General features: G+C 40.9%; 1 protein-coding gene across 1 annotated transcript in view; it reads right to left on the bottom strand.

The window, feature by feature from the left end:
• EYS (eyes shut homolog) overlaps positions 1-23,235 on the bottom strand; it is an 871,663-nt gene that overhangs the window by 6,632 nt on the left and 841,796 nt on the right. Inside the window, exons 43-47 of the mRNA XM_070932259.1 lie at positions 22,567-22,749; positions 20,357-20,523; positions 19,238-19,382; positions 14,945-15,119; positions 12,919-13,091 (exon numbers count right to left, since the gene is read on the bottom strand). Coding sequence (XP_070788360.1) covers positions 12,919-13,091; positions 14,945-15,119; positions 19,238-19,382; positions 20,357-20,523; positions 22,567-22,749 — 843 coding nt within the window. The remainder of the gene's footprint in view (positions 1-12,918; positions 13,092-14,944; positions 15,120-19,237; positions 19,383-20,356; positions 20,524-22,566; positions 22,750-23,235) is intronic.

Here is a 23,235-nt window from a genome sequence, read left to right as displayed (position 1 = left end):
ATTGTGATAGGTCTGGAAAGTAACTTTATAGTAACTTTATCCCTTTATAGAATAACAAGTGTGTTCAAAAACAAAACTCTGATACTAACCTGTTCCTCAATGTTGGGACAACACAAATCCCATTTGACCAATTAGAATCATGGGACTTTGTTGACTTTACAATCACCGTTGCTACAGCGTATTCCTCTTTCCCTCTTGCACTCATTATTCTCCCCCAGGTGCCTTACAATGCACCCCAGCTCACCAATCACATATTTGTCTTCTAGGTTTATCTGTTGTCATGGATGCTCCTCTCTCTAGATAATAATTTGCACTGCAGCTTTGTACAACCTGCACCCTCCCATTTCATTACAGTAGAGTCTTTTTAACCTTTGACCTCAGGAACATTCAAGAATCTTGAAATGAACAGCAACGGCAATGTCACACATGGCAGGTACTTATTGCTCCCCGGAGTTTTAATACAGGAAAAAAAATCTGTGTGTAAAAAAGAGATAATGAACCTCTTCTGTTCCTATTTAAGGTGTTATAACTGAGGGTTGATGTGTTATTGGAATAGCAGAGGATGATCTGAGCCTGGTTAATTGTGAAAAGCCTCTTGGCTACGTCAATTGTTTTTTTTAAAAAAAGCTAGGGAGCCTACTAATGGATTTCTTATGTTCTATGTAATGTAGTTCCAACAAGAATTGAATACGCTATGTATAATGTAAAACAGCTTCTAGAAATAGTATGCAACTGAATTAGGCTGCATGGCTTGACAACCAGGAACTTGGATGTGTGGATCAGTATAACTCCTCTATAAATGAAATGTCATTTTTTAAAACTGCTCTACAACAATTTCATGCTCTGATCTTAATTTCTTTTCTCATTAATAGTCTCATTACTGTGACACCATGGTCTGTCAATTGCAGCAATGAAGCAACTTTTGGAACTCTTAGATGTTTATTCATTTTTCTAAGCTGCTTTATATGCAACTGCTTAGATTAGGAGTAAAGTAAAAGAAGATGCTGCTGATATTCCCACATAATGTTAAGAATATTACATATGGAAATTTATAGAAGAAATCTCAACTCTATAGGTTTATATTGGATTCTTGTTGTCTCATAAATTGCTAAACTAATCCCAGCAATCGAGAAAACGTTTGATAGGAATGGCATATAAGCCTTTATTAGTGAGAGAATATATTAAGAAATCTCTGTCTGCTTTATTCATTATACTCACTGGAGCAGGGGTGGGTCCTAATTTTTTTTACTACCGGTTCTGTGGGTGTGACTTATTTTGTGGGCGTGGCTTGATGGTCATTTAACAATTATCTAGGATTTAGCAGAGATATTGGTCTACCAGGCTTTTAACTGCTTGCAGAGCTGTACGGATCTACCCATTTATTTTTGCAGGCACTGGTCTACCCATTTATTTTTGCAGGCACCAGTCTACTCATGTATTTTTGCAGGCACTAGTCTACCCATTTATTTTTGCAGGCACTGGTCTACTCATTTGTTTTCTTTTAACACTGATCAGCTGTAGGGCAGCCTTTTAAAGCCCCACGGCAAGAGTTTAAACAGTTTTTTTTCCCTCTAGCCATCAGCTGGGACTTGGGAGGCAGCAATAGATTAGGGGTGGGGCCAAACAAGGGGCCTGGTGGCTCAGCAGACTGATAGCATTGTGATTAACACCAGCTGTCTGCAATTACTGTAAGTTCGAATCTCACCAGGCTCAAGGTTGACTCAGCCTTCCATCCTTTCTAAGGTAGGTAAATTGAGGACCCAGTTTGTGGGGGCAATAAGCTGACTTTGTATAAATATACAAAAGGATGAAGGCTATTGCTTAACGGATTGTAAGCCGCCCTGAGTCTCCGGAGAAGGGCGGCATATAAATTAAATAAAAAAAAAAAATAAAAAAAAAAATAAAAGGCAAGAATAACGTTGGGGGGTGGGGGGAGAACCAGTTTGGTGACATCATATCGTCACCGCTACCGGCTCGGCGGAACCAGGCGGAACTGGGAGGAACCCACCACTGCACTGGAATTGTTTAATGTACTGGAAAAGTGAATATGGAAGGCCCAGCTGGTTCTTTAAACAAAGCAGAGATTTAGTGGATCACAGTTTAGGATTTATCATTTACTTATTTATTTATTAAATAAGTATATTTAAATAAGTATACCATCCATCTCACAGTCATGCAATGTTGGAAGCACACAATCTGATAAAACAGTATTATAAAAGTTTAAAGCAGTAAAATAATAAATATAACATTACAATAATAGAGAAATACATTAGCTAAAATAAGTGTGTGTGTGTGTGGGGTGTACAATGAAGTGGAGGTGGGATCTTTTATTAATCCAGTAACCACTTCCAGGAGGACATGGCCCCATCCTAGTCCCAGGCCAACAGCCAGAGCCAGGTTTTAAGGTCCCTCCTTAAGGCCAAGAGAGTGGGTGAGGATCTCAATATTCCAGAGGGCAGGAGCTACAGAAGAAAAGGCTCTTTTCTTGGATCTCGCTAAGCATAATTCCTTGATTGACAGGGTCTGCAGTGTACCCTTTCTGCTGGCACAAGGCCAATCCCATTCTCAGGTAACCTGGATCTATGTCAAAAAGGGATTTATAGGTAATAAGCAACACCTTGGATTGGACCTGGACTTGCAAACTGTGTGGACAATTTGTAATCTGCTGGATAAGATTATTAAGGACACCTTTGAACTTTGATGTTGAAGAACCTCATGATCATCAAAAAACCAACCTATGGCTCACCGAACAAATCAACTCAGAATTCTCACTGGAGGCACAAATGACCAGGCTCAAATTATTCTAATTTAGGCACATTATATGAAGAACTAACTCTCTACAGAAGGCCTTAATACTGGGGCAAGTGGAAGGAAAAAGAAGATGATGGTGACCAGTAGCAAGGTAGATGGGACTCAGGTCTAATCGCTGTGATTGCACCATCGGAAGACCTAAAAGGACAGGTTAGGGATAGAGTGTCATAGTGTGTGTGTGTGTGTGGGGGGGAAATCTGTGTAATTGCTAAGAGTTGAAAATGACTTGATGGCACATAGTCAAACAATAGTTCAGTTGGTTAGAACACTAGCGTAAAACCAATAGGGTAAATATGAAAATGGATTTTCTGTCCTGCAGGAAAGGGATGAGTTTATACTTGACTTCACCAGTGAGGTGGATGCCTTGATAATTAGCCTGCAATCTTGTTAAGTAAGAAATATTTGTTATCCACAAGATCAATCTGTAATATTACTCCTACCACCATTTTGAGCTCCCTTCACTAGATATATTATTCTGAAAAGAAAGGTTTTTTTCCCCCTTATTATTTATTTTTATAAGCATGAGGCAGAATCACCACTGTGGCCATCAAGATTTATTAATAACATTTCTTGGTTGGAAAAAATACCTAACATAATTTGAGCCTTATTTATTTATTTACTTATTTATATCTCACCTTTATTATTTTTATAAATATTACAAGGTGGCAAACACACACACTAGTCCTTCCTTCTCCCATTTTGCCCACAACAACAATCCCGTGAAGCTGAGAGAGAGACAGAGTGACTGGCCTAAGGTCACCCAACTGGCTTTTATGCCTAAAATGGGATTAGAACTAAGAGTCTCCTAGTTTCTAGCCTGGTGTCTTAACCACTAGACAAAACTGCCTCTTTTGTACTTGTACACAGTACTACATAGAATTAAGCAGAGAATCAAAGAGATGTATATATACACAGGTTGTTTTTAGGTTAACAACCATTTGTTCAATGACCGTCCAAAGTTATGGCAGCACTGAACAAATGATATTTTGGCCCCTGACGTTTTGGCTGATGTAGCACTCTCACATTCATATGGCCAAAATTTGAGCCATTTCAACTCTCCCCCTCTCTATTCCCCACTTCCTGTAGATCTTTGCTCTTCTGGTTGGCTAGCACAGGGACACTTCTCAGTAGTGGCAGTGGAGCTCAGGCCAAAGTAGAGACATATTCTTTTTTAAAAAGGGGTTTTTTTTGGTTTAATTAAAGCAATTGGATTTTTTTTAAATTAACAAAGTATTAATAAAAAATAACAATACTTGTATATTATTAAAATAAATAAGTATTAAGGATTTCTGGTTATTATGAATAATGATTCAATACAGCATATTAAAGCCATTAAAACTGTATCATATCAGAAAAGACTTCAGACTCTGACCTCAACTATGCAAAAAATCCACTGTTATGGCACCTGAGATACTGTAGGTAACCATTCAGTCCTGCTTAAAAATGGAGCTGAGTCAGTCCACCTCTTTGCAATGCTGTCTGCATAACATCAAACAGCTCAGACTCTCAAAACATTCCATTAACTCCTGGACTGCAGCCCTGTGTATGCTAACCCTGCTGGAATAAATTTGTTGATTTGAACGGGACTTGTTGCTGAATAAACACCCATAGGTGTGGGTCACTAATTGCTAAATTAGGTTTAGGCAGCCCTGCTGCCATCTCCTAACATCCCATTTGTTGCATCCTGAATCCTGAAATTCCACTGCCAATCTCTATGGGAATACTGTAGAGTTTTTTAGTTTGTTCTACAGGTATGTTTGGGGATGTTAAGTATTGGAATGGCAATACTGGATTATATTAAATATGTAAGTCTGTGGTTTTCTGAATAAAGTTCAATGTTCTGTTACTGAGCCTGGTAGCTCAGCAGACTAAAAGCATTATGATTAACACCAGCTGTCTGCAATTACTGTAAGTTTGAATCTCACCAGGCTCAAGGTTGACTCAGCCTTCCATCCTTTCTAAGGTAGGTTAAATGAGGACCCGGTATGTGGGGGCAATGAGCTGACTTTGTATAAATATACAAAAGTATGAAGGCTATTGCTTAATGCATTGTGAGCCACCCTGAGTCTCCAGAGAAGGGCGGCATATAAATCAAATTAAAAAAAAAAACTGCAATTTTGTGAGACCAAAAATTGCATCCTTTCACTATGCATATCAAATAAAGAATATTTTATTTTATAATGTATTGGAAAATTGGCAGCAAGGAAGTTAAGTGTACTCAAACAACATTTTAACATTCAGAGTAGTAAAACGGTGTGTGTGTGTGTGTGTGTGTGTGTGTGTGTGTGTGTGTGTGTATAAGCATGCATTACATGCATTCTACATTAACCTCTGAGACCCTTTGTGGTGACTGCAGTAGAGAAAATCTTGTGCCACAATAAAACTGCTGATTTGTTAAGGTGCCAGAAGATTGTCAGAATAGAGCTGGAAGGGACCTTGGAGGTCTTTTTGTACAAACCCCTGGCAGGAGACCCTATACCTGTGATGGCGAACCTATGGCTTGTGTGCCACAGATGACATGCGGAGCCATATCTGTGGGCACACAAATGTTGCCCTAGCTCAGCTCCAGGACGCATGTGCTCGCCGGCCATCTGATTTTCGGGCCTTCCGGGCCCACTGGAAGTTGGGAAACGGGCTGTTTCCAGCTTCCAGGGGGAGTGAGGAAGGCCATTTTCCCCCTCCCCAGGCTCCTAGAAAGCCTCTGGAGCATGGGGAGGGCGAAAAACAGGCCTACCGGGCCCACCGGGCCCTCATGTGCCAAAAGTGGGGGAGCGGGGCCCATTGAATTATGGGTGTGGGCACACACGCGTGCAACCCCCCCACGCTCCCCCCGCTTTTGGCATGCAATGGCAAAAAGGTTAGCCATCACTGCCCTATACCATTTCAGACAAGTGGATGTCCAGTCTCTTCTTAAAAACCTTCAGTGATGAAGCACCCACAAATTCTGAAGGCAAGACGTTCTATTGGTTACTTGTTCTCCCTATTAGGAACTTTCTCCTTAATTCCAGGTTCCAGAAACAGAACAATTCTTCCTTGTTTTGCTGCAAGAGACTTACGGCAATATTTCTAGCAGATCTGCCTCTCCTTGGCTTCTTGTCATGTTGGAGGTATGCTATTTTCAAGGTCATTTCTGTGTCGAGTAAATGTGGACATGTCTATGAGCCCTCCTCCCTTAGCAAAATTCAGCCCTTGTTAAAATGAGAGCTTATCGATGCCTCATTCTGACTCTTCTTAATATCTTGGGCATTTAGAGCCCAGTGAAAGTTTTGCCAACAAAAACAGCAGCATAAGGCTCAGTACACCCTGACCTAGAGATGACAAATATGAGTATAGTTGGGACAGGATAACTTGGAGTTCCCAGCCATGAGAGTGACACAGCAGACAGCAAAAAAATCCTGCTGACGGGTTTCTCATGAGCCAGGAACGCACAAGCTATGTGCCCTCCCAACCTTTGGTACAAATGAAGCATCATTTGTAATGCAATAATATGTAATAAATGTAATGCTATCACAGTCATTACAGCATTATTTCAGTGTTACAGTAATATATAGGCAATGATTATTTTTAATCCTGCTCCCATCAGTCTCACCCACTTTTTGGAATGTACTGTTCCTCTGCTTCACCAGTCATGGCGGGTACCAGAATGCTGATGAGACAGGCAGGTCTCTTCTTTTATTAACATTTCTCCAGTTATCGCTAGCGCCTGAGCAGTCATTTCCCACCCTCACTGTTTATAAGCACAGAGCCAGTAAAAGTAAAACTCAATGTCGTTGGTAAAAGAAACTGCTATCCTATGCTGCCATCTACAGATTATCCTTCATTATAGTAGTCTAATATGTCTTCTATGTACAAGATTGTTAAATAATCTTTCTTTTCATCAATTTATTTTAGATTCCTATACACTTTACTTGTTATACTTCTATTTCCCAAACTAATGAGGTCAACATTTATTCTGTTTGAACTAGCTGGCTGTGCTTTATTTACTGAAGGGCAGTGAAGGGCAGTTAATTTAACTTTATGGTAAATAAACTCGGTGTTGCACCTTCTCGATTATTTTTCAGCTGCCAGCCTTATAATGCTTCCCTCATTTTACATGGCAATTAGAGTTGTCTGAGTCTAAATTTGAGTTGCGGAAAGCTGATTTTTTCCAGTTTCTCTCCATCTCTTTTCATTTATCGAACCTGATAATGGACAAGAGGGTCAAGACTGTTTTCTTTCCTTAGATGCCTTAAGTGCAGTTGTATCAAGCATAATCAAGCCTGGGAAATGCATCAGTCCTGGTGTGTGTGTGTGTGTGTGTGTGTGTGTGTGTGTGTGTGTGTGTGTGAGCTCTTTGAATACAATCAGGTAACCAGTTAAGGTCCATGATGTGTGGGAAGCCACCCGTTCTGCATACGGAGTTTCTAATGAGGCTTTTTATTGTTGTTGTTACATCACTAGGACAGAGAACAGTGACAGCAGTTAAAGCAACAAGTATCTACAGAAAGTTAATACAAGTAGTCCTTGGTGCCAGAAATCCAATTTTTTTTTACTACCGGTTCTGTGGGCGTGGCTTGGTGGGCGCGGTGTAGCTTGTGGGCGTGGCTTGGTGGGCATGGCAGGGGAAGGATAATGCAAAATCTCCATTCCCACCCCACTCCAGGGGAAGGATATTGCAAAATCTCCATTCCCACCCCACTCTGGGCCAGCCAGAGTTAGTATTTGCCAGTTCTTTGAACTACTCAAAATTTCCACTACTGGTTCTCCGATCTGCTCAAAATTTCCACTACTGGTTCTCCAGAACCTGTCAGAACCTGCTGGATTTCCCCCCTGCTTGGTGCATTACCATTCATTCAGCTTTAAAATTATGATGGCACTGAAGAAAAAGGGAGTCTTTGCAATTCACAGTTCTCCTGTGATCAAAATTTGGGTGCTTGGCAACCAACCTACTTTTATAACTGTCGCAACATCCCTCGGACACAATCTCCTGCCCTGTGCAAAGTGCTTCTTCTGCAGTTTTTCAAATACCCTGAGCCTTGACCCCATTGGTTGTGACAGGAATTGACTGACCAGCTTGTTGGTCTAGCTGTGGGGGGAATAGAGATAGTCCTCGACTTACGACCCCAACTGAGCTCTACATTTCCATTGCTAAGCAAGATGGTTGTTAAGTGAGTTTTGTCCCATTTTGTGACCTTTCCTCCCACAATTGTTAAGTGAATCACTGCAGTTGTTAATATCATGATCATTAAGTGAATTGGCCTTCCCCACTGACTTTGCTTGTTGCAAAGGGGATCACTGCAACCGTCATAAATTTACATGCCAGTTGCCAAGAGTCCAAATTTTCATCCTGTGACCACAGGGATGCTGCAATGGTAATGTGCAAAACGATCATCAGTCACTTTTTTCTGTGCTGCTGTAACTTTGAATGGTCACTCAACAAATAGTTGTAAGTCAAGAACTGCCTGTACCTGGCCCAAAGTCACCCAGCCAGCTTTCGTGCCTAAGGCCAGACTAGAAGTCACTATCTCCTGGTCTCTAGCCTGGTCCTTAATCACTAGACCTTATTGACTCTTCCTGATAAACAGATGAATCATATCTGTAAATTACAAAGTAATTGGCTTTTATGCATAAGTGTTCTGATAAAGCTCTGAGCACTAATCAAATTTCTACTGGTGAGTAAAGCAATCAGGCTTAGTTCATGCCAAATGCTCCTCATGCTCATTTTTCCAAGAATGAAGAATTGCCATACAAGTATGTTACTACCGTGGTTCCCTGAAAATAAGACCCTGTCTTATATTTTTTTGAACCCTGAAATAAGCGCTTGGCCTTATTTTCGGGGAGGTCCTTTTATTTTGGGGCGCGTGGATCAAGATGGGTCTCCTCTTGCCGTCTTACCTGATTTCCAGCTCTGCATTTAAATATTTTCGGGGAGGGCTTATTTTCAGGTGGAGGCTTATTTTAGCACATGCGCTCAAAAGCCTGATTGGGTTTATTATCAGGGGATGTCTTATTTTGGGGGAAACAGGGTATGTATAATGGTGCATTTTATTGGTATGGCTTTTACATCTAACTTTTTACATAAACATGGCTGGATCATCTGTTTCACCTTTGATTGAAGCTATGCTGTGGCCTCTAGAAAGAATAAGAAATCATTGCTTTGATAATTGCTACCTATTATATTCTACAAATATTGGCTGCAAACAGTTAAGTCCTACCGTACACTAAGTCACTTCTACCAACTGTATAAACCACTCTAAACAATGTGCCAGGGAGTATCTTTCTAAACTCTATTGATGTTCTCTCTGTTTGTTGTTTTTTTTCTATTAACCTACGTGCACCATAAATTCTCAGTTATTTATTTTTTTTGTTTCAGTAGTTATTATTTTTCAAGACTCCTTGGTTCATTTCCTGCTCTGCTGAGAGACACTTTACTCCTTCGCTTCCTGATTCTGTACCTAGAAATAAAATATTTAGTCTGATTGTTTTTAAGATGCTTTCTTTCTTCTCAGCCCAGACTAGGAAAACTGTACTTTTGAAAAAAAAAATGTGACAGTTCATTATGCTGCTAGGTGTAGGGGAAGTTGAAATCCCAGATTTTGAGACAGCAGTAATGGGCCTTTTCATTACAAATCATCAATTTTGTTGCAATTTATGCCATCCTCACTTTTATTCACTGGGGGAAGAAGTGTTAAAGAACTATAGGAGCTTATATTTTCCTCTCTGCAGTTGCCGTTCTTATATGGATCAGAAAGGAATCAGAAAGAAATCAAAGCACATCACGTAAGGAGTAGAATGCCACTCATTAAGGATGTTAAGTGCTGATTCAGTAATTGTCTAATAATGTATAAAACATGGCTGATTCTTATTTCATTTCTATAGAGTAAAACAACTTTGAAAGCCAAAGCATGCACAAAAACACTTTTAAATATCAATTATTTAGATGTGAGATGTTGTGTCAGTAAGCATAATTAGAGGGATTTAATTGTATTTTAATAAGAGTGGCGTAATGGTTGTGAGCATCAGCTATTAGACAAGAATTTCACAATTAGATGTGGACGGTATTGGAGAGAACCCAGAAGCTGCAGTTGGTGGAAAATACAGCAGCACAGGCAGTTACTGTATGGGTGTTTCTTGACCATATTATACTGTAACTCTGCTTCCTGAGCTGCACTGGCTTCAAGTATGCTTCTGGTTTTAGTTGTAAGAGCTGGTTCTGACTAATAAAAGCTTGTGTGGCATGGAAGCTCAGACTCAACCCTTCCAAGACCAAGTGGCTGTGGCTCCTGGCGTCCCGGTATAGTCAGCTGGTTCCATCGCTGACTATTGGGGGCGAGACCTTGGCCCTCTCAGAGAGGGCTCGCAACTTGGGTGTTCTGGATGCACGGCTGTCTTTGGAAGATCATATGACGGCCATGGCCAGGGGAGCTTTTTATCAGGTTCGCCTGATACACCAGTTGCGTCCCTTTCTGGACCGGGATGCCCTGCACACAGTCACTCATGCCCTCGTCCCGTCCCGTCTGGACTACTGTAATACTCTCTACATGGGTCTCCCCTTGAAGAGCACTTGGAGGCTCCAACTGGTCCAGAATGTGGCCGTGCGGGTGATTATGGGGGCAACATGGCGCACCCATGTAACATCTCTCCTGCGTGAGCTGCACTGGCTTCCAGTGGTCTTCCGGGTGCGCTTCAAGGTGTTGGTGACCACCTTTAAAGCACTCCATGGCTTAGGACCGGGGTATATACGACATCATCTTCTGCTGCCGATAGCCTCCCACTGGCCAATACGCTCCCACAGAGAGGGGCTCCTCAGGGTGCCGTCGGCCAAACAATGTTGACTGGCGACACCCAGGGGGAGAGCCTTCTCTGTGGGGGCACCAGCCCTCTGGAATGAGCTGCCCCTAGAGGTTCATATGATCCCCGACCTGCGTACCTTTCGCCGCATCCTGAAGACTCTTTTATTCCAACAAGCCGGGCTGTCCTAATAGGAATTTTTAAATTGGGTGTTTGTTAGTTTTTAATTTCGTGGGCCAAATTTTATATATTTGTTTTTAAATTGTTCTTAAATTTTGTGGTTTATATGTGTTTTAATATGGCTGTACACCGCCCTGAGTCCTTTGGGAGAAGGGCGGTATAGAAGTTCAATAAAATCTAAATCTAAATCTAAACCAGCAGGCAGCCTCTCCCTGGTTACGTCTATTCCTCCCATCAGGAGAGGCATGTTGTAGGTCAGGGGTGTCAAACTCAATTTCATTGAGGGCCGCATCACGGTTGTGTTTGACCTTGGGGGGGCCGGGGGCCAGGGAGGCATGGCCATGATGGGTGTGGCCAGCTCAACATCACTCGTGTCAGGGGCACCTGTCAAGACTGGGGGGGATACACTTTTACTAGTACTTTGTTTTTCTAGCATTCTGCCAGAAAAACCGGAGCTAAGGGCCTCCCGCACGACCCCCCAAGCTCTATTTTCAGACGGCCTCCTGCAGCCCTCTGCCAGCAAAAAGGGCCACCGCACGCGAACCTCCCGAGCTCTATTTTTGCTGGCAGAGGCACCGCGGGCCAGTCCTTCACTGTTTCCAGGGTGGCCTCATGGGTTAGATCTAAGTGCCCCATGGGTTGGATCTGGCTCCCGGGCCTTGAGTTTAACACTCCTGTTGTAGGTCTTGTTGAGGTAGGAGTGTCATATGACGAGACCCAGGAAGAGGAGCTTTTTTGCATAGCACCACCCTTTGGAACATCATTCCTCCAGAGCTTAGATTAGCCCCAATTGTACTGACCAAAGGAAGGCCTTGAAAACATGGCTCTATTGTTGTACTTGGTGGCCAGTGATAGTGGAAAGCTATCAATGGTTGTGCTGAACATGAAGTATTGACTGGATTCTGCTGCTGATTATTGGTGGTTTTTTTGGTTGTTGTTGTCAGGCAAAAGCAACCAGAACAAGTCGTGACTAGCCTTAGTCAATAACTTTATTGTTTATCACCTACATTACAAGACTCTCACCAGACTGTTGGCCTTCCCCTGGGAAAAATTAGATAAGGTCAAACTTATACCATTTGTGGCTGCACAAAGATTCCAACCTAGGCTCTCGCTTGACCCCTCCCTCCAGCCTAGCTGGCAATTGTCCAATGGATGCTATTTTATTGAAGATTTGTATGTTTGCTTCTATTTAGTTGATTTTTGCTTGGAATTTTGTTTCTTATTGTTGTGAGCCATCCGGAGTCACAACATTAAGAAGCGCTATAATTCGAATAAATCAAAATAAACTAAAAAGAAATAGGTTATGAACTTGTCAGATGTCTATCTATTTAAAAAAATAGTATAGATTTGCATATTTATTTCAATTCTGCATGTTTAAAGTCAAGATAATGCCAACCAATGAAATTAATGTGATTAAGTCAAAGCCACTGCTATATAAAGGGATTTTCCCATTGTGGCTTATCTCCCTGTAGGGTTCTCTCGAGATACGCTCCCAATTCAGGAGGGAAACTCATAAGTGGAGAGGTTAGAGATGATTCAGCAACACATCATCCTGCTCACTTTTTGTACTTAAATAGCAATTGCTTAGACTTATATACCACTTTACAGTGCTTTACAGCCCCCCCAAGCGGTTTACAGAGTCAGCATATTTTCCCCAACAATTTGGGTCCTCTAAAACCCTCTCTTGCATTAGAAATCAACTTTAAGAGAGGTCTGCAGTGCTGTATGTTCAGTTTGGATTTAATAGTCTGTAGGTATTGATGATGATGATGTTATGCATTCAGTCATGTCTGATTCTCGGTGATTCTATGGTCAAGTCTCTCCACATCTTCCGATCTTGCACTATTTCTTTGGATTTTACTCTGCTCTGGCTGGTGTCAACTTTGACAGGGTCCAGCCTCCATTTCTTTGGCTGCCTCATTTCCTTTTACTGCTAACTCTTTCGAACATAATTGCTTTCTGAATTCCCCACACGACATGATCAGAATAGGTGAGATGCAGTTATTTGATTGCGGTAAAACAGAACTTTTTTAATCTCAAAGAGTCTTTGGTACCTTCAATTTAAAAAAACTCAATTTACATTTCTCACCCAACCACAGAATAAAAAGAAACCGATGGCACCATGTGATACACTTTTGATGAAGGTTTGTCCCCTACCTTGTTCACAATGTGTGCCGGTGGTTCCCAAAGCACAGTGACAATTGTATCCATTAGGCACGGAGACGCAGGTGGAACCTTGCTTGCACTGATGGGGGGGCTTGTGCTCAGGATCACACATTGACATTTTTTCTGTGCAGAAAGCCCCTGTCCAACCAGAAGAGCAACGACAGCTGGGAGGTGCAAAAGATGAAACCAGAGGAAACTTCAGTAAATGACACGGTTACATTCTGGGTCAACATGGAAGGTAGCTCCTTAGAGCATTTTGGAGCAGAGAAACCAGGGGGTCTCACTTTGAACATTTTGAGGTGAGATACATAGAACAGTTATACTTTAAAACTTGATGTTGGCTTGATGCACGTTTCTAAATAAAGAAAATCTTGGCTGCTCCCCAAACCTATCCTTAACCGACTCATATTTTTTGGTAGCCTTACTCATTCTGAGTTATTGCCAGTGCATTGAAATCCTCGCCATCCCCAAAATCATTTACCAAAAGGAAGGCATATGAAGCCTTCAGTCACCAAAGTATTGTCCTTTTGTGGCCCATTTCCCCCCTAATTTTAGAAATGGCATAATAGGATAGCCCTTAATGTTCATATCTTGCAAGATTAATGTCAGCCTCCCATGTGGCACAAACAGGAAGTAGAATTATGTACAATTCTACATAATTGTAAAGCTACATTAATAGGCAATGCCCTCTCTTATCTGACTGTTCCCTAGGCAGCACTTGTCTATGGAGATTCTCAGTCATCCAGGTCATGGTTGTCCCAAGATGTTTTGCTTCTCATCCAAGAAATTTCTTCTGCTCTGACTGGATGGTAGGGAATGGAAGGATTTATACTCCTTGCAGACAGCTGGTCATTTGTATTCTTTTAGAAAGTTGTTGATGCCACCTGAAGGTTTATTTGTATCATCAGGGTTGAGACAGCAGAGAGAGAGGGATACAACATCATCTATCTCCAGTTTACAACTTGGTCCTTTCAACAGTTCCAAGAAGGCTCCACACCCATTTGCACTACTCAGGTGACCCTGACGACACAGATAAACCTCCTGGTGGCTTCAATGACTCTCTAAAATAATGCAGAATACAGAATAACAGAGTTGGAAGGGACCTTGGAGGTATTCTAGTCCAACCCTCTGCCCAGACAAGAAACCCTACACCACTTCAGACAAATGGTTATCCAACATCTTCTTAAAAACTTCCAGTGTTGGAGCATTCACAACTTCTGGAGGGAAGATGTTCCACTGATTAATTCTAACTGTCAGGAAATTTCTCCTTAGTTCTAAGTTGCTTCTCTCCTTGATTAGTTTTCACCCATTGCTTCTTGTCCTACAATCAGGTGCTTTGGAGAATAGCTTGACTCCCTGGTCATTTGCATTGCACTTGCAATGCAAATGACCAGCTGCCTGCAAGGAGTATAAATCCTTCCATTCCCCACCATCCTGTCAGAGCTGAAGAAGCTTCTTGGATGAGAAGCGAAATGTATTCAAAGAAAAACCAGAAAGTCCAACTGCCTCTTGAAAAAGCACCTTTGGGATTAGGCAACACTTCTTCTCTTACCTCCCAAAATCATTCTCAAATGCCATTACAGATCTTGAATTATCACTTTTAATTTAATAGAAGAAGAAATACATGGGAAGTAATTGAGCAAAACTCTCAGCATGCCAAAGAAAAATAGAAAAAACAGGTGTGACCCTCAACCTTCAAATAATTTCGAGCCTTGGGGTAGGTATTACTGAATGAGGCAGACTTCACTGCTCCATTTGCTACCCCAGTATGATATTCACTTCAGATGGTTCCTGAAATGGGCATTTATGCTAATAAGAATGAGAGAGAAAGTATGTGTATAAGAACTACTACATGGAAAGGAGAACTGAATGTGTATCTTGCAAGATGATTCTAAAGAAGATTTTACATCTGCTCTTAAGCATAGATGTATAAACTCCGATAGAACCATATGACAATCTGCCTAGTCTCAATGCATTCCCCTGCAATGGTTCATTAAAAGCATCACACTTTACTTACTATACCGCAGAGCCACTTTCCATGCATGTTCCCCCATTTCTGCATGTTATCAGTTGGCACGGAGACACTTCACATTGTCCTACATTGCGACCAGTGTTAGGATGGCCTTCTGGAATTCCTGGTGCTTTAAACTCCTGATCCTTTCCAGCCCGGACTTGGAGGTCAAAAATGCAGCCTGAAAGAATGAAAGATTACCCAGTTTTTTGCTTTAAAACAATAAAAAAAATATTTATGAACATTTACCACTGTGGTCAGGTCAAGTTCAAAAGTACATTTTCTCATGGTGATCTAGACTTTACTTGGTTTATTATTTTAAAGTTACAAAAATCTATTTGGTTGCTAGTAGCTGCTTAAAGTTCCTACAAAACATTAACTTAAAGTACATTGCTGCCAAAATGCCAATCCTCATCCTGTCTGCCCTCAGTTTAATCCCTAGGTAATTGTAAGTATGCATTTTAATGGGAGGAAAGTCATGGTTTAAACAAACACATCCTTTAGAATGAAGGCACATGAAGTTTCTGTCCTTGAATTCAAACCATCTTTTATGAAACTTTATCTTCAATCTGTCATAACTTAGAAAATATATGAAGCCATCTCTCGACTGCATCACTGAAGTTTTGTTTTTGCTTTTTGTAAACAAAGCTCAGAGAAAATAGGATACTCAGGGCAAGAAAATAAGCTTTCTGCTAGGTTTCAAACCAGAAATCTTTTGTTATGAGACACTTAAAGGAAAAGCCAAAGCCAAAAAGAAAGAATTGCAGTAGGAACATGGAATGTAAAATGAAGAGCCGCAAGGTGGATGGACTCGGGTACAGTAGTGATGAAGGCAGCATTGGAAAAGCATTGAAGGACCAGATTAGGGACAGATCACCATGGGGAAAATCCAGGGGTGCAGGGGTGGGTTCTAATTTTTTTTACTACCGGTTCTGTGGGCGTGGCTTATTTTGTGGGTGTGGCTTGGAGGTCATGTGACTAGGTGGGCGTGGCTAGCTGGTCAGAGTCATTTCTGGAAGGTCCTCGCACTTATGACCAGTCCTCGCACTTACGACCCGACTCATTTGTTTGCTTTTAACACTGATCAGCTGTAGGACGGCCCTTTGAAGCCCCGCGGCAAGAGTTTAAACAGTTTTTTCCCCTCTAGTCATCAGCTGGGACTCAGGAGGCAGCAACAGATTGGGGGTGGGACCAAATAAAAGGTAAGAATAATGTGGGGGGGTGGGGGGGGTGGGAGGGTGGGAGGGTGGGGGGGAGAACTGGTTCGGTGACGTCATATCGTCACCGCTACCAGCTCGGCCGAACCGGACCAAACCGGGAGGAACCCACCACTGCAGGAGTGAAATGTAAAATTTGTTACTACCAGTTCTGTGGGCGTGGCTTGGTGGGGGGTATGTGTAATGTGACTGGGTGGGCGTAGCCAACTTTTTTTTTTTTAACTTTTCAAAGCATTTTTTCTAATGCTTTGAAAAGCCTCTGACGATCAGGCAACTCAGCTGAGATCGGCAGAGAGGCTTTTTTAAAAATGCCTCTCTGATGATCAGGCAACTCAGCTGGGATTGTCAGAGACTTTTCAAAGCATTTTTTTTACCACGTCTTCGGCCAAGAGGTTGCAGAAAAAAATGCTTTGAAAAGCCTCTGATGATCCCAGCTGAGCCATGCGATCATCAGAGGCTTTTTTTTTTTACTTTTAAAAGCAGTTTTTCGTCGGAAGAGGTTGTAGATAAAATCCTTTTAAAAGTAAAAAAAAAAAAAAAGCCTCTGCTAATCGTGCGACTTAGCTGGGCATGGTGGGGGGGGGTGGGGGTGCAGGGATTTTTGCTACCGGTTCTCCGAACCCCCCACCGACATTGCTACCAGCTCGGACGATCCGATCTGAACGGGGAGCATTTCACCCCTGGGAAAATCTATCTATGTGGTTGTCATTATCCAAAGACACTACAAGGAAACAGGATAGTAAGAAAGGAATCCCTTCTTTGAAACTGCTGGCTGTGTTGCATGTATGTAAATGGTGATGTAGATATAAATGCAAATGAACTGTGTACGTCTCTGTATCCATACATGTTCATGAACAAACACAAAGACAGGGAGGTGTTCAATGGAAGGACATGGGAGCCCGTGGTCTGCATTGGACATTTTTGCAAGCAGTTGACAAGGTGTCTCTGGAGAGGATTTTCTTAAATCCTAAATGAAGCCTTCCTGAGCATGGTAAGCGTGGAAAATATTTCTTTTTAAACCATCAGGGAAGAGGTATTAAATCACAGTTTTTAATTTCTGAGCAAGCTACTTAACATAAATGAATATAAGGCCTCAATTCTATATCCTCTTACTTGAGAATAAAGCTGCTTGAACTTTAAGGGATTTCAAGCGGTGGGGATTGGGCTGTTGGCCTTGACTGTTCTGTACATCTAAAAAACATTTTTTGTTTGTTTGTTTGTTTGTATTTATGTGCTGTATTGTTTGCGTAGCTCCTGGGGAGCCCTGTTTTTTTTTCACACAATAGCTACTGCTAGTGTTGAAGAAACTAATTCCCCAGGGAGCCTCTAAAACAGACCCTCTGCAGCTTCCCAAAAATTCTCTCCAATTCACTATAAAGAAGCCTGCTGACAATCAGCAGGAGGATTCTCTAAAGAATGGTTTCGCCTTTCTCCGCACAAATCGAACGAGGAAAATAAACCTCTGGCTCTAAACACCAGGAACAGATTTACTTTACTTCTTACATTCAGAACCCATAACCCATACATATTCACATGTGGTGCACAGGCAGAATTACACAGGCACCCAGATACAAAGACCACTTTAAAGAACAGTAGAGCTTGGTTTGAATAAATCCCTCAATCCTAAGAGGCTGGCTCAGAGATCTGAGCAGTCTCCCTACCTTCCTCATCCAACAGCCAAGAAGGGGCTGTTCAGTTCAAAAGCACAGAACCTCACCTCAGCTCTTTTTCACCCTCTTTATAAGCTCTTTCTACCTTGCAAAAGTCTTCCTTTTGGGTTTTCCATCCTTCCTGACCTTCCTCCTGGCTCGGTCAACCACTATTCCCTCCCAGGTAACATACACCGAGTGCAGCTCTTTCTCTCAGGTCTTCTCCTTGTTGACACCTACTAGACACTTTTCATCCTTGAGATGTCCTGCTCCTCACAATCCACATCAGTCTTGTGCCTTCTCTTCTTCCCTTTGGCCTCTCCCTTATTGTAAATCTAGCCCTTAAGCTCAAGCAATCTGCTTTTCCTACTTGAAATGTCTGACTCTCTTTTATTTATTTTTTTAGGTTGCCCATTTCTCTTTCTTTCTCTTTTTCTTACCCCTCGCTTCCAGCAGACTTCTGCTTCTCCTCTTCCTTCCTTTTGTATCTTTGCATATTTTTGGAGTCCTGGGTGCTCTCTGAGCTTGGTTATTTGCTTGCAGATGTTTTATTAGCCAGCTAGGCAATATCATCAGTGCAAAGTGTAATGAAATGTCTGCAACAGTGGTGAAATCCAAATTTTTTTACTACCGGTTCTGTGGGCGTGGCTTGGTGGGCATGGTGTGGCTTGGTGCGCATGGCAGGGGAAGGATACTGCAAAATCTCCATTCCCACCCCACTCCAGGGGAAGGATACTGCAAAATCTCCATTCCTACCCCACTCTAGGGGAAGATACTGCAAAATCTCCATTCCCACCCCACTCTGGGGACAGACAGAAGTGGTACTTGCCGGTTCTCGGAACTACTCAAAATTTCCGCTACCAGTTCTCCGAACTACTCAAAATTTCCACTACTGGTTCTCCAGAACCTGTCAGAACCTGCTGGATTTCACCCCTGGTCTGCAAGCATACAACCAAGCTCTGAGAGCACCAAGAACTCCGACCCTGATTCAGATACTCTCTTTGGGGAATAACTATCTCCTCCCCTCCTCCCCTTCCAGGCATTCTGATTTCCTTGCAGGCTCCACACTGTCTCCTGCTTAATGCTATTCTTAATTCTATCTTTGCAGCAATAACCTTATTTATTTTTATTCCAGAGAGCATTTATTTGGGCCCCTCAGAGCTGTTTTGAGTTTTATGTGTTCTGTTATAGTGCTATTCAGCTATATTTACAAATCTTTTTATTGTTTCAGATGTCTATGTGATAGTGTTTTTCTTTTTTCACCAAATTGACATCTGTGAGAAATTTTGGTATGCCTGTTTTAGATTTAGATAATGTCCATATACTGTAAACTTGAGCCCTCTGTCTTTAGTAGAAAACCAGCTTCTTCCATTAAAACTTATTACTATAAATACAATGACTTGATATACAAAGACAATAATGTTGTTATTTACCTTGAAAGCCATTCTTAAAACTGGATCCTTTGGGTAAGAATTCTGGAATATATTCAATATACCCTCCTACATAAAACTGACTAAAAACATTGAGTCCCGTCAACTTTCCTGGTGACGTAATAGTTTTGTTTTTTTGATTGTCCACCTTTCAAACAAACAAAAATATGCTATTTATGAGCAGCTAAAGTATATTATTTCTCATCACAATGCTAAAAATAATAATAAAAGCATTCATATACATTAACAGAGGAGGAAATTCCTTTGCCTTGCAAATCATTTGAAATAATTGGAAAAAATTTAATTTCCTGGATTGTGATTAAAAGATCAGAAGGTCAGACTTTTTGCTTGTGTTTCTGTATTTTGCAGAATCTTCTTCATCCATTATTTCTCAGTCTTCCCTAAAATTTCAGGAGCAATTTATAAAAGTGGGATGGAAATTGTAGTGGCAGGCAGGTAGGAAGTGAAAAATGAAATATGTTTTTGGAAAGGGAAACTTTTCTATAGTATGTGTGCAAATCTTTGTACAAAAGTTTTCATAGAATCTCATTACTGGTTTCATGCAACACACTAAGTCATGATTCAGCATTATATCATAACCAAGCAAACTTCACTATGATTGATTTAGCTCTTAAAATTGGGCACCTGCTATGCATTTCTGTGTATATCTAAGTGAAGCTCATTGTTATTTATTTTCACATTCTCTAAAGGAATTCAGGATGGAATGTATAGGTTTTTATTTAATTATTATATTTATAAACCCCATACAGGAACTCAAGCTGATATTTATAACACTCTCTCCTCTGATTCCCCACCCCCCAACAGCTGTGTGAAATATGTTAAGCTACAAGAGAACTGTAGGTGCCTGCAGATAAGAATCTGGGTCTTCCTGGTGAACATCTAACCCTTAATCACTACACTATACTGCCTCTCAGTTAAATTAAAAGCACGTCAATGTTAGATTAAAGTTAGATTTTTCTTCTTCCCATTTTATCCTGCTAACAGCATTGTGGGGTAACCCAAAAGCATGATAGTGTCATGACCAAAGCCACAATTCTAATCCTTGCTACAATAGGAACTACAGTTAGTAGTGAGATGAAGCGTTTCTAAAACAGAGCTTACCTTCATCCAGCCACTTCTAAGAAATCTGCCAAGGCTGACTGTGTGAATGAGAAGTGTCAGATCAAGTGGTTCACTAGTAATAGTTGCGATTCCAGATCCCAGATTGTAACTGTACACCAAGCTACCATTTCGCAGTCCCAACACTAGGAAATCATCCCCAGTAAGACCTGGAATGAGAATAATCACATCACAGCCAAAAAAAACTGTTACAGAGACTTCATTTTAGGTAATTGTGATAAAGTTAGCGTGACAGAATTACCTTATTACGGGTAATTTGTTTGCATGGCATAAAAGTGAAACTTTCCATTGGAATTCCTGTCCATCAGAAAAATCAAATCCCTCCTGCCAGCCTTCCAAAAAGCCTCAAAGACATGGATGTGCTCCTAGGCATATGGATCAGGAAGTCAGTTAGAACCCATTGGATGTTTTTTAGTTTACTACAGAATGTAAAATAAGAGGGTTGGAAGAGACCTTGGAGGTCTTCTAGTCCATCCCCTTGCTTAAGCAGGAGAGCTTATGCCATTCCAGACAAATGGTTGACCAGTCTCCTTTTGAAAGCCTCCAGTGATGGAGTACTCACTTCTGAAGGCAAGCCGATCTACTGATTAATTATTCTCACTGACAGGAAATTTCTCCTCAGTTCTAGATTGAATTGAATTCTGTTAAATTTGTTGTTTTACCTCAGTGGGCATTATCGGTTTTATATTTTGGTTGTAATTTTCTATGGTGTTTTTATTTGTTGTAAGCTGCCCAGAGCCATCATAGCAAAATGTGTGGCCATTTAAATCCAATTACGGTAAATACATTTAAAAAACCCAGGAGTATTTCTTTTTGGCTTTCCCATTTCCCTCACTATACTATCTATACAGTACTTTAATTACTGAAAAACCCAAGAATTTACATTACCTTTTGGAAAGGTTTTGTTTTCAGAAAGTGTCAATGTCTTCAATAATGAAAATTATCTTACCATATCAGAAAACAGCATTCCAAATGACAATTTAGCCATAATTGGCAAAACTAAACTGGAGAAGGAGAACTCATTTACATTATAAAAATGAGGAGGAATCAATTTCTGACAACTTCATACAGATAAAGCCATGTAGTTTTGTGGCCAGCAGAATGAAAGTGGGTTACTACTGTCTTTTTTCTAGATTTAAAAAAAATTCTTAGTGTAGTCTATAGCCTTGGTTGACTGCTATCAAAGTACAGTACTAAACAGGTCCAACCCTCCTTAGTGTTTGAAGATCATCTAAGCTCATCTTAATACTGTCACTTAACTGGGCAATTGTAAGCAAAAGAGAATACATTAGAAAATAAATGGTGGAATGCAGGGGTGGGTTCTACTTACCCTTACTATTGGTTCGCAATGGGGCCGTGCACGGGGTTGACTGCAGCATTTACCCACAGCTCTTCTGTGTTTATTTACACTAAGTTTTATTATCATTTTTTTTTAAAAAAATATGGCCATTAACAACTAATTTCTCGCTCTGGAGATAATAACTGGTCAGAGAGATTAACTAACTGGAGAGATAAAGTAGGGAATGCTAAGAAAAACAGCCTGGAAAAGGACAAGATCATGAAATGCAAAGGTGAACACAAGAACCAATCCAAGAACAGCTGAAGAAAGAGCTCTGAGACATGCAAGGACATCCAAGATCCTAAGCAACCTACAGTGGAAGATCTGCTGCACAACACAATAATTCAGTGAGTCATATCTTCATAGCAAAAACAAATATGTGATGCTTGACAAGGAGTGTGAGGAACTGACAACTCTCAAAGAGAAAGCTCAGTAAGGAACTGAGAAAGCAGGGTGTTAGACTTTTGATGTAGTGCAGACAAGAAGCACAACCAGGAGAAGTATCTCTATGTTAATTGTAAAGTTATATTAATAGAATCTTGCAAGGCTGGAAATATTTCCCTTCTTCATTCATTTTTACTCTTGGGAAAATTAGGGAGGAACCCTTCTGATATGTTTCCCACAGTCCTTCTCCTTCTGTTTACTATCTTTTACGTACTGGATGTCCAGTCTGACGTTCTCCCTCCTATCTCCCAAGGTCATTCTCACATACCATTACACAGGAAAACTTGAAGATCCTTACTTTGAGTTTGAATGCACATGCTCATATAGTCATCTAAAATCAGCTACCGGCCGATAAACATTCCATCATAATTTCCTAGCTTCTATAAGGAAACACTTTCTGAATCCTTACCTTGGCCCTTCTGACCAGTGAAAAAGAGGAGATTGTCTTGTAGCGATGAGTTGTGGTTGGCCAGCTGAAATTTCAGGTGGAATTCATAGCACAGGCTGATGTTTGGAATTGCTGAATATGCTAGGAACGAGGTATAGCCAAAAGCATCTGTTCCACTGAAGCTAGGAGAGGTTATATTAATGGCTGTGAAAAAAATAATTAAAAAATTGTTTGCAGAAAACTAGCATTAAAAAAATGACTTTACTCAAACACAGATTTTCTTCCTTCTTAAACCATAGACATTGGGAAGGAGAATTGGGATTTCTTGAGTCCTCCTTACTCTTTTTGCACTATAGTTCCCATGCTTCTGATGAATAAATATGAAACAGCCCACTCTGTTTTAAATATAATGGAGTATGACAACCAAATCTTGCCTACAAAATTCTGGATGACCTGTAGATGACAAGAAAGAAATACCTTGTTTTTCCCAAAATAAGACATCCCCTGATAATAAGCCCAATTGGACTTTTGAGCAAATGGCAATAAGGCCAAGCACTTATTTCAGGGTTAAAAAAAATATAAGACAGGGTCTTATTTTCAGGGAAACATGGTACATCTTTGCTGTCATCTAGTGATTTTCCAGATTTTTTCCACTCCAAATATGATAGCTTTACAATTGTAATTTATGGT

The sequence above is a fragment of the Pituophis catenifer genome, unplaced genomic scaffold (genome assembly GCF_029215685.1).
Source record: "Pituophis catenifer annectens isolate HBS135680 unplaced genomic scaffold, rPitCat1.0.hap2 SCAF_1, whole genome shotgun sequence".
In the NCBI taxonomy this organism is placed as follows: domain Eukaryota; kingdom Metazoa; phylum Chordata; class Lepidosauria; order Squamata; family Colubridae; genus Pituophis; species Pituophis catenifer.
This window is presented reverse-complemented; position numbering and strand designations above follow the sequence as displayed.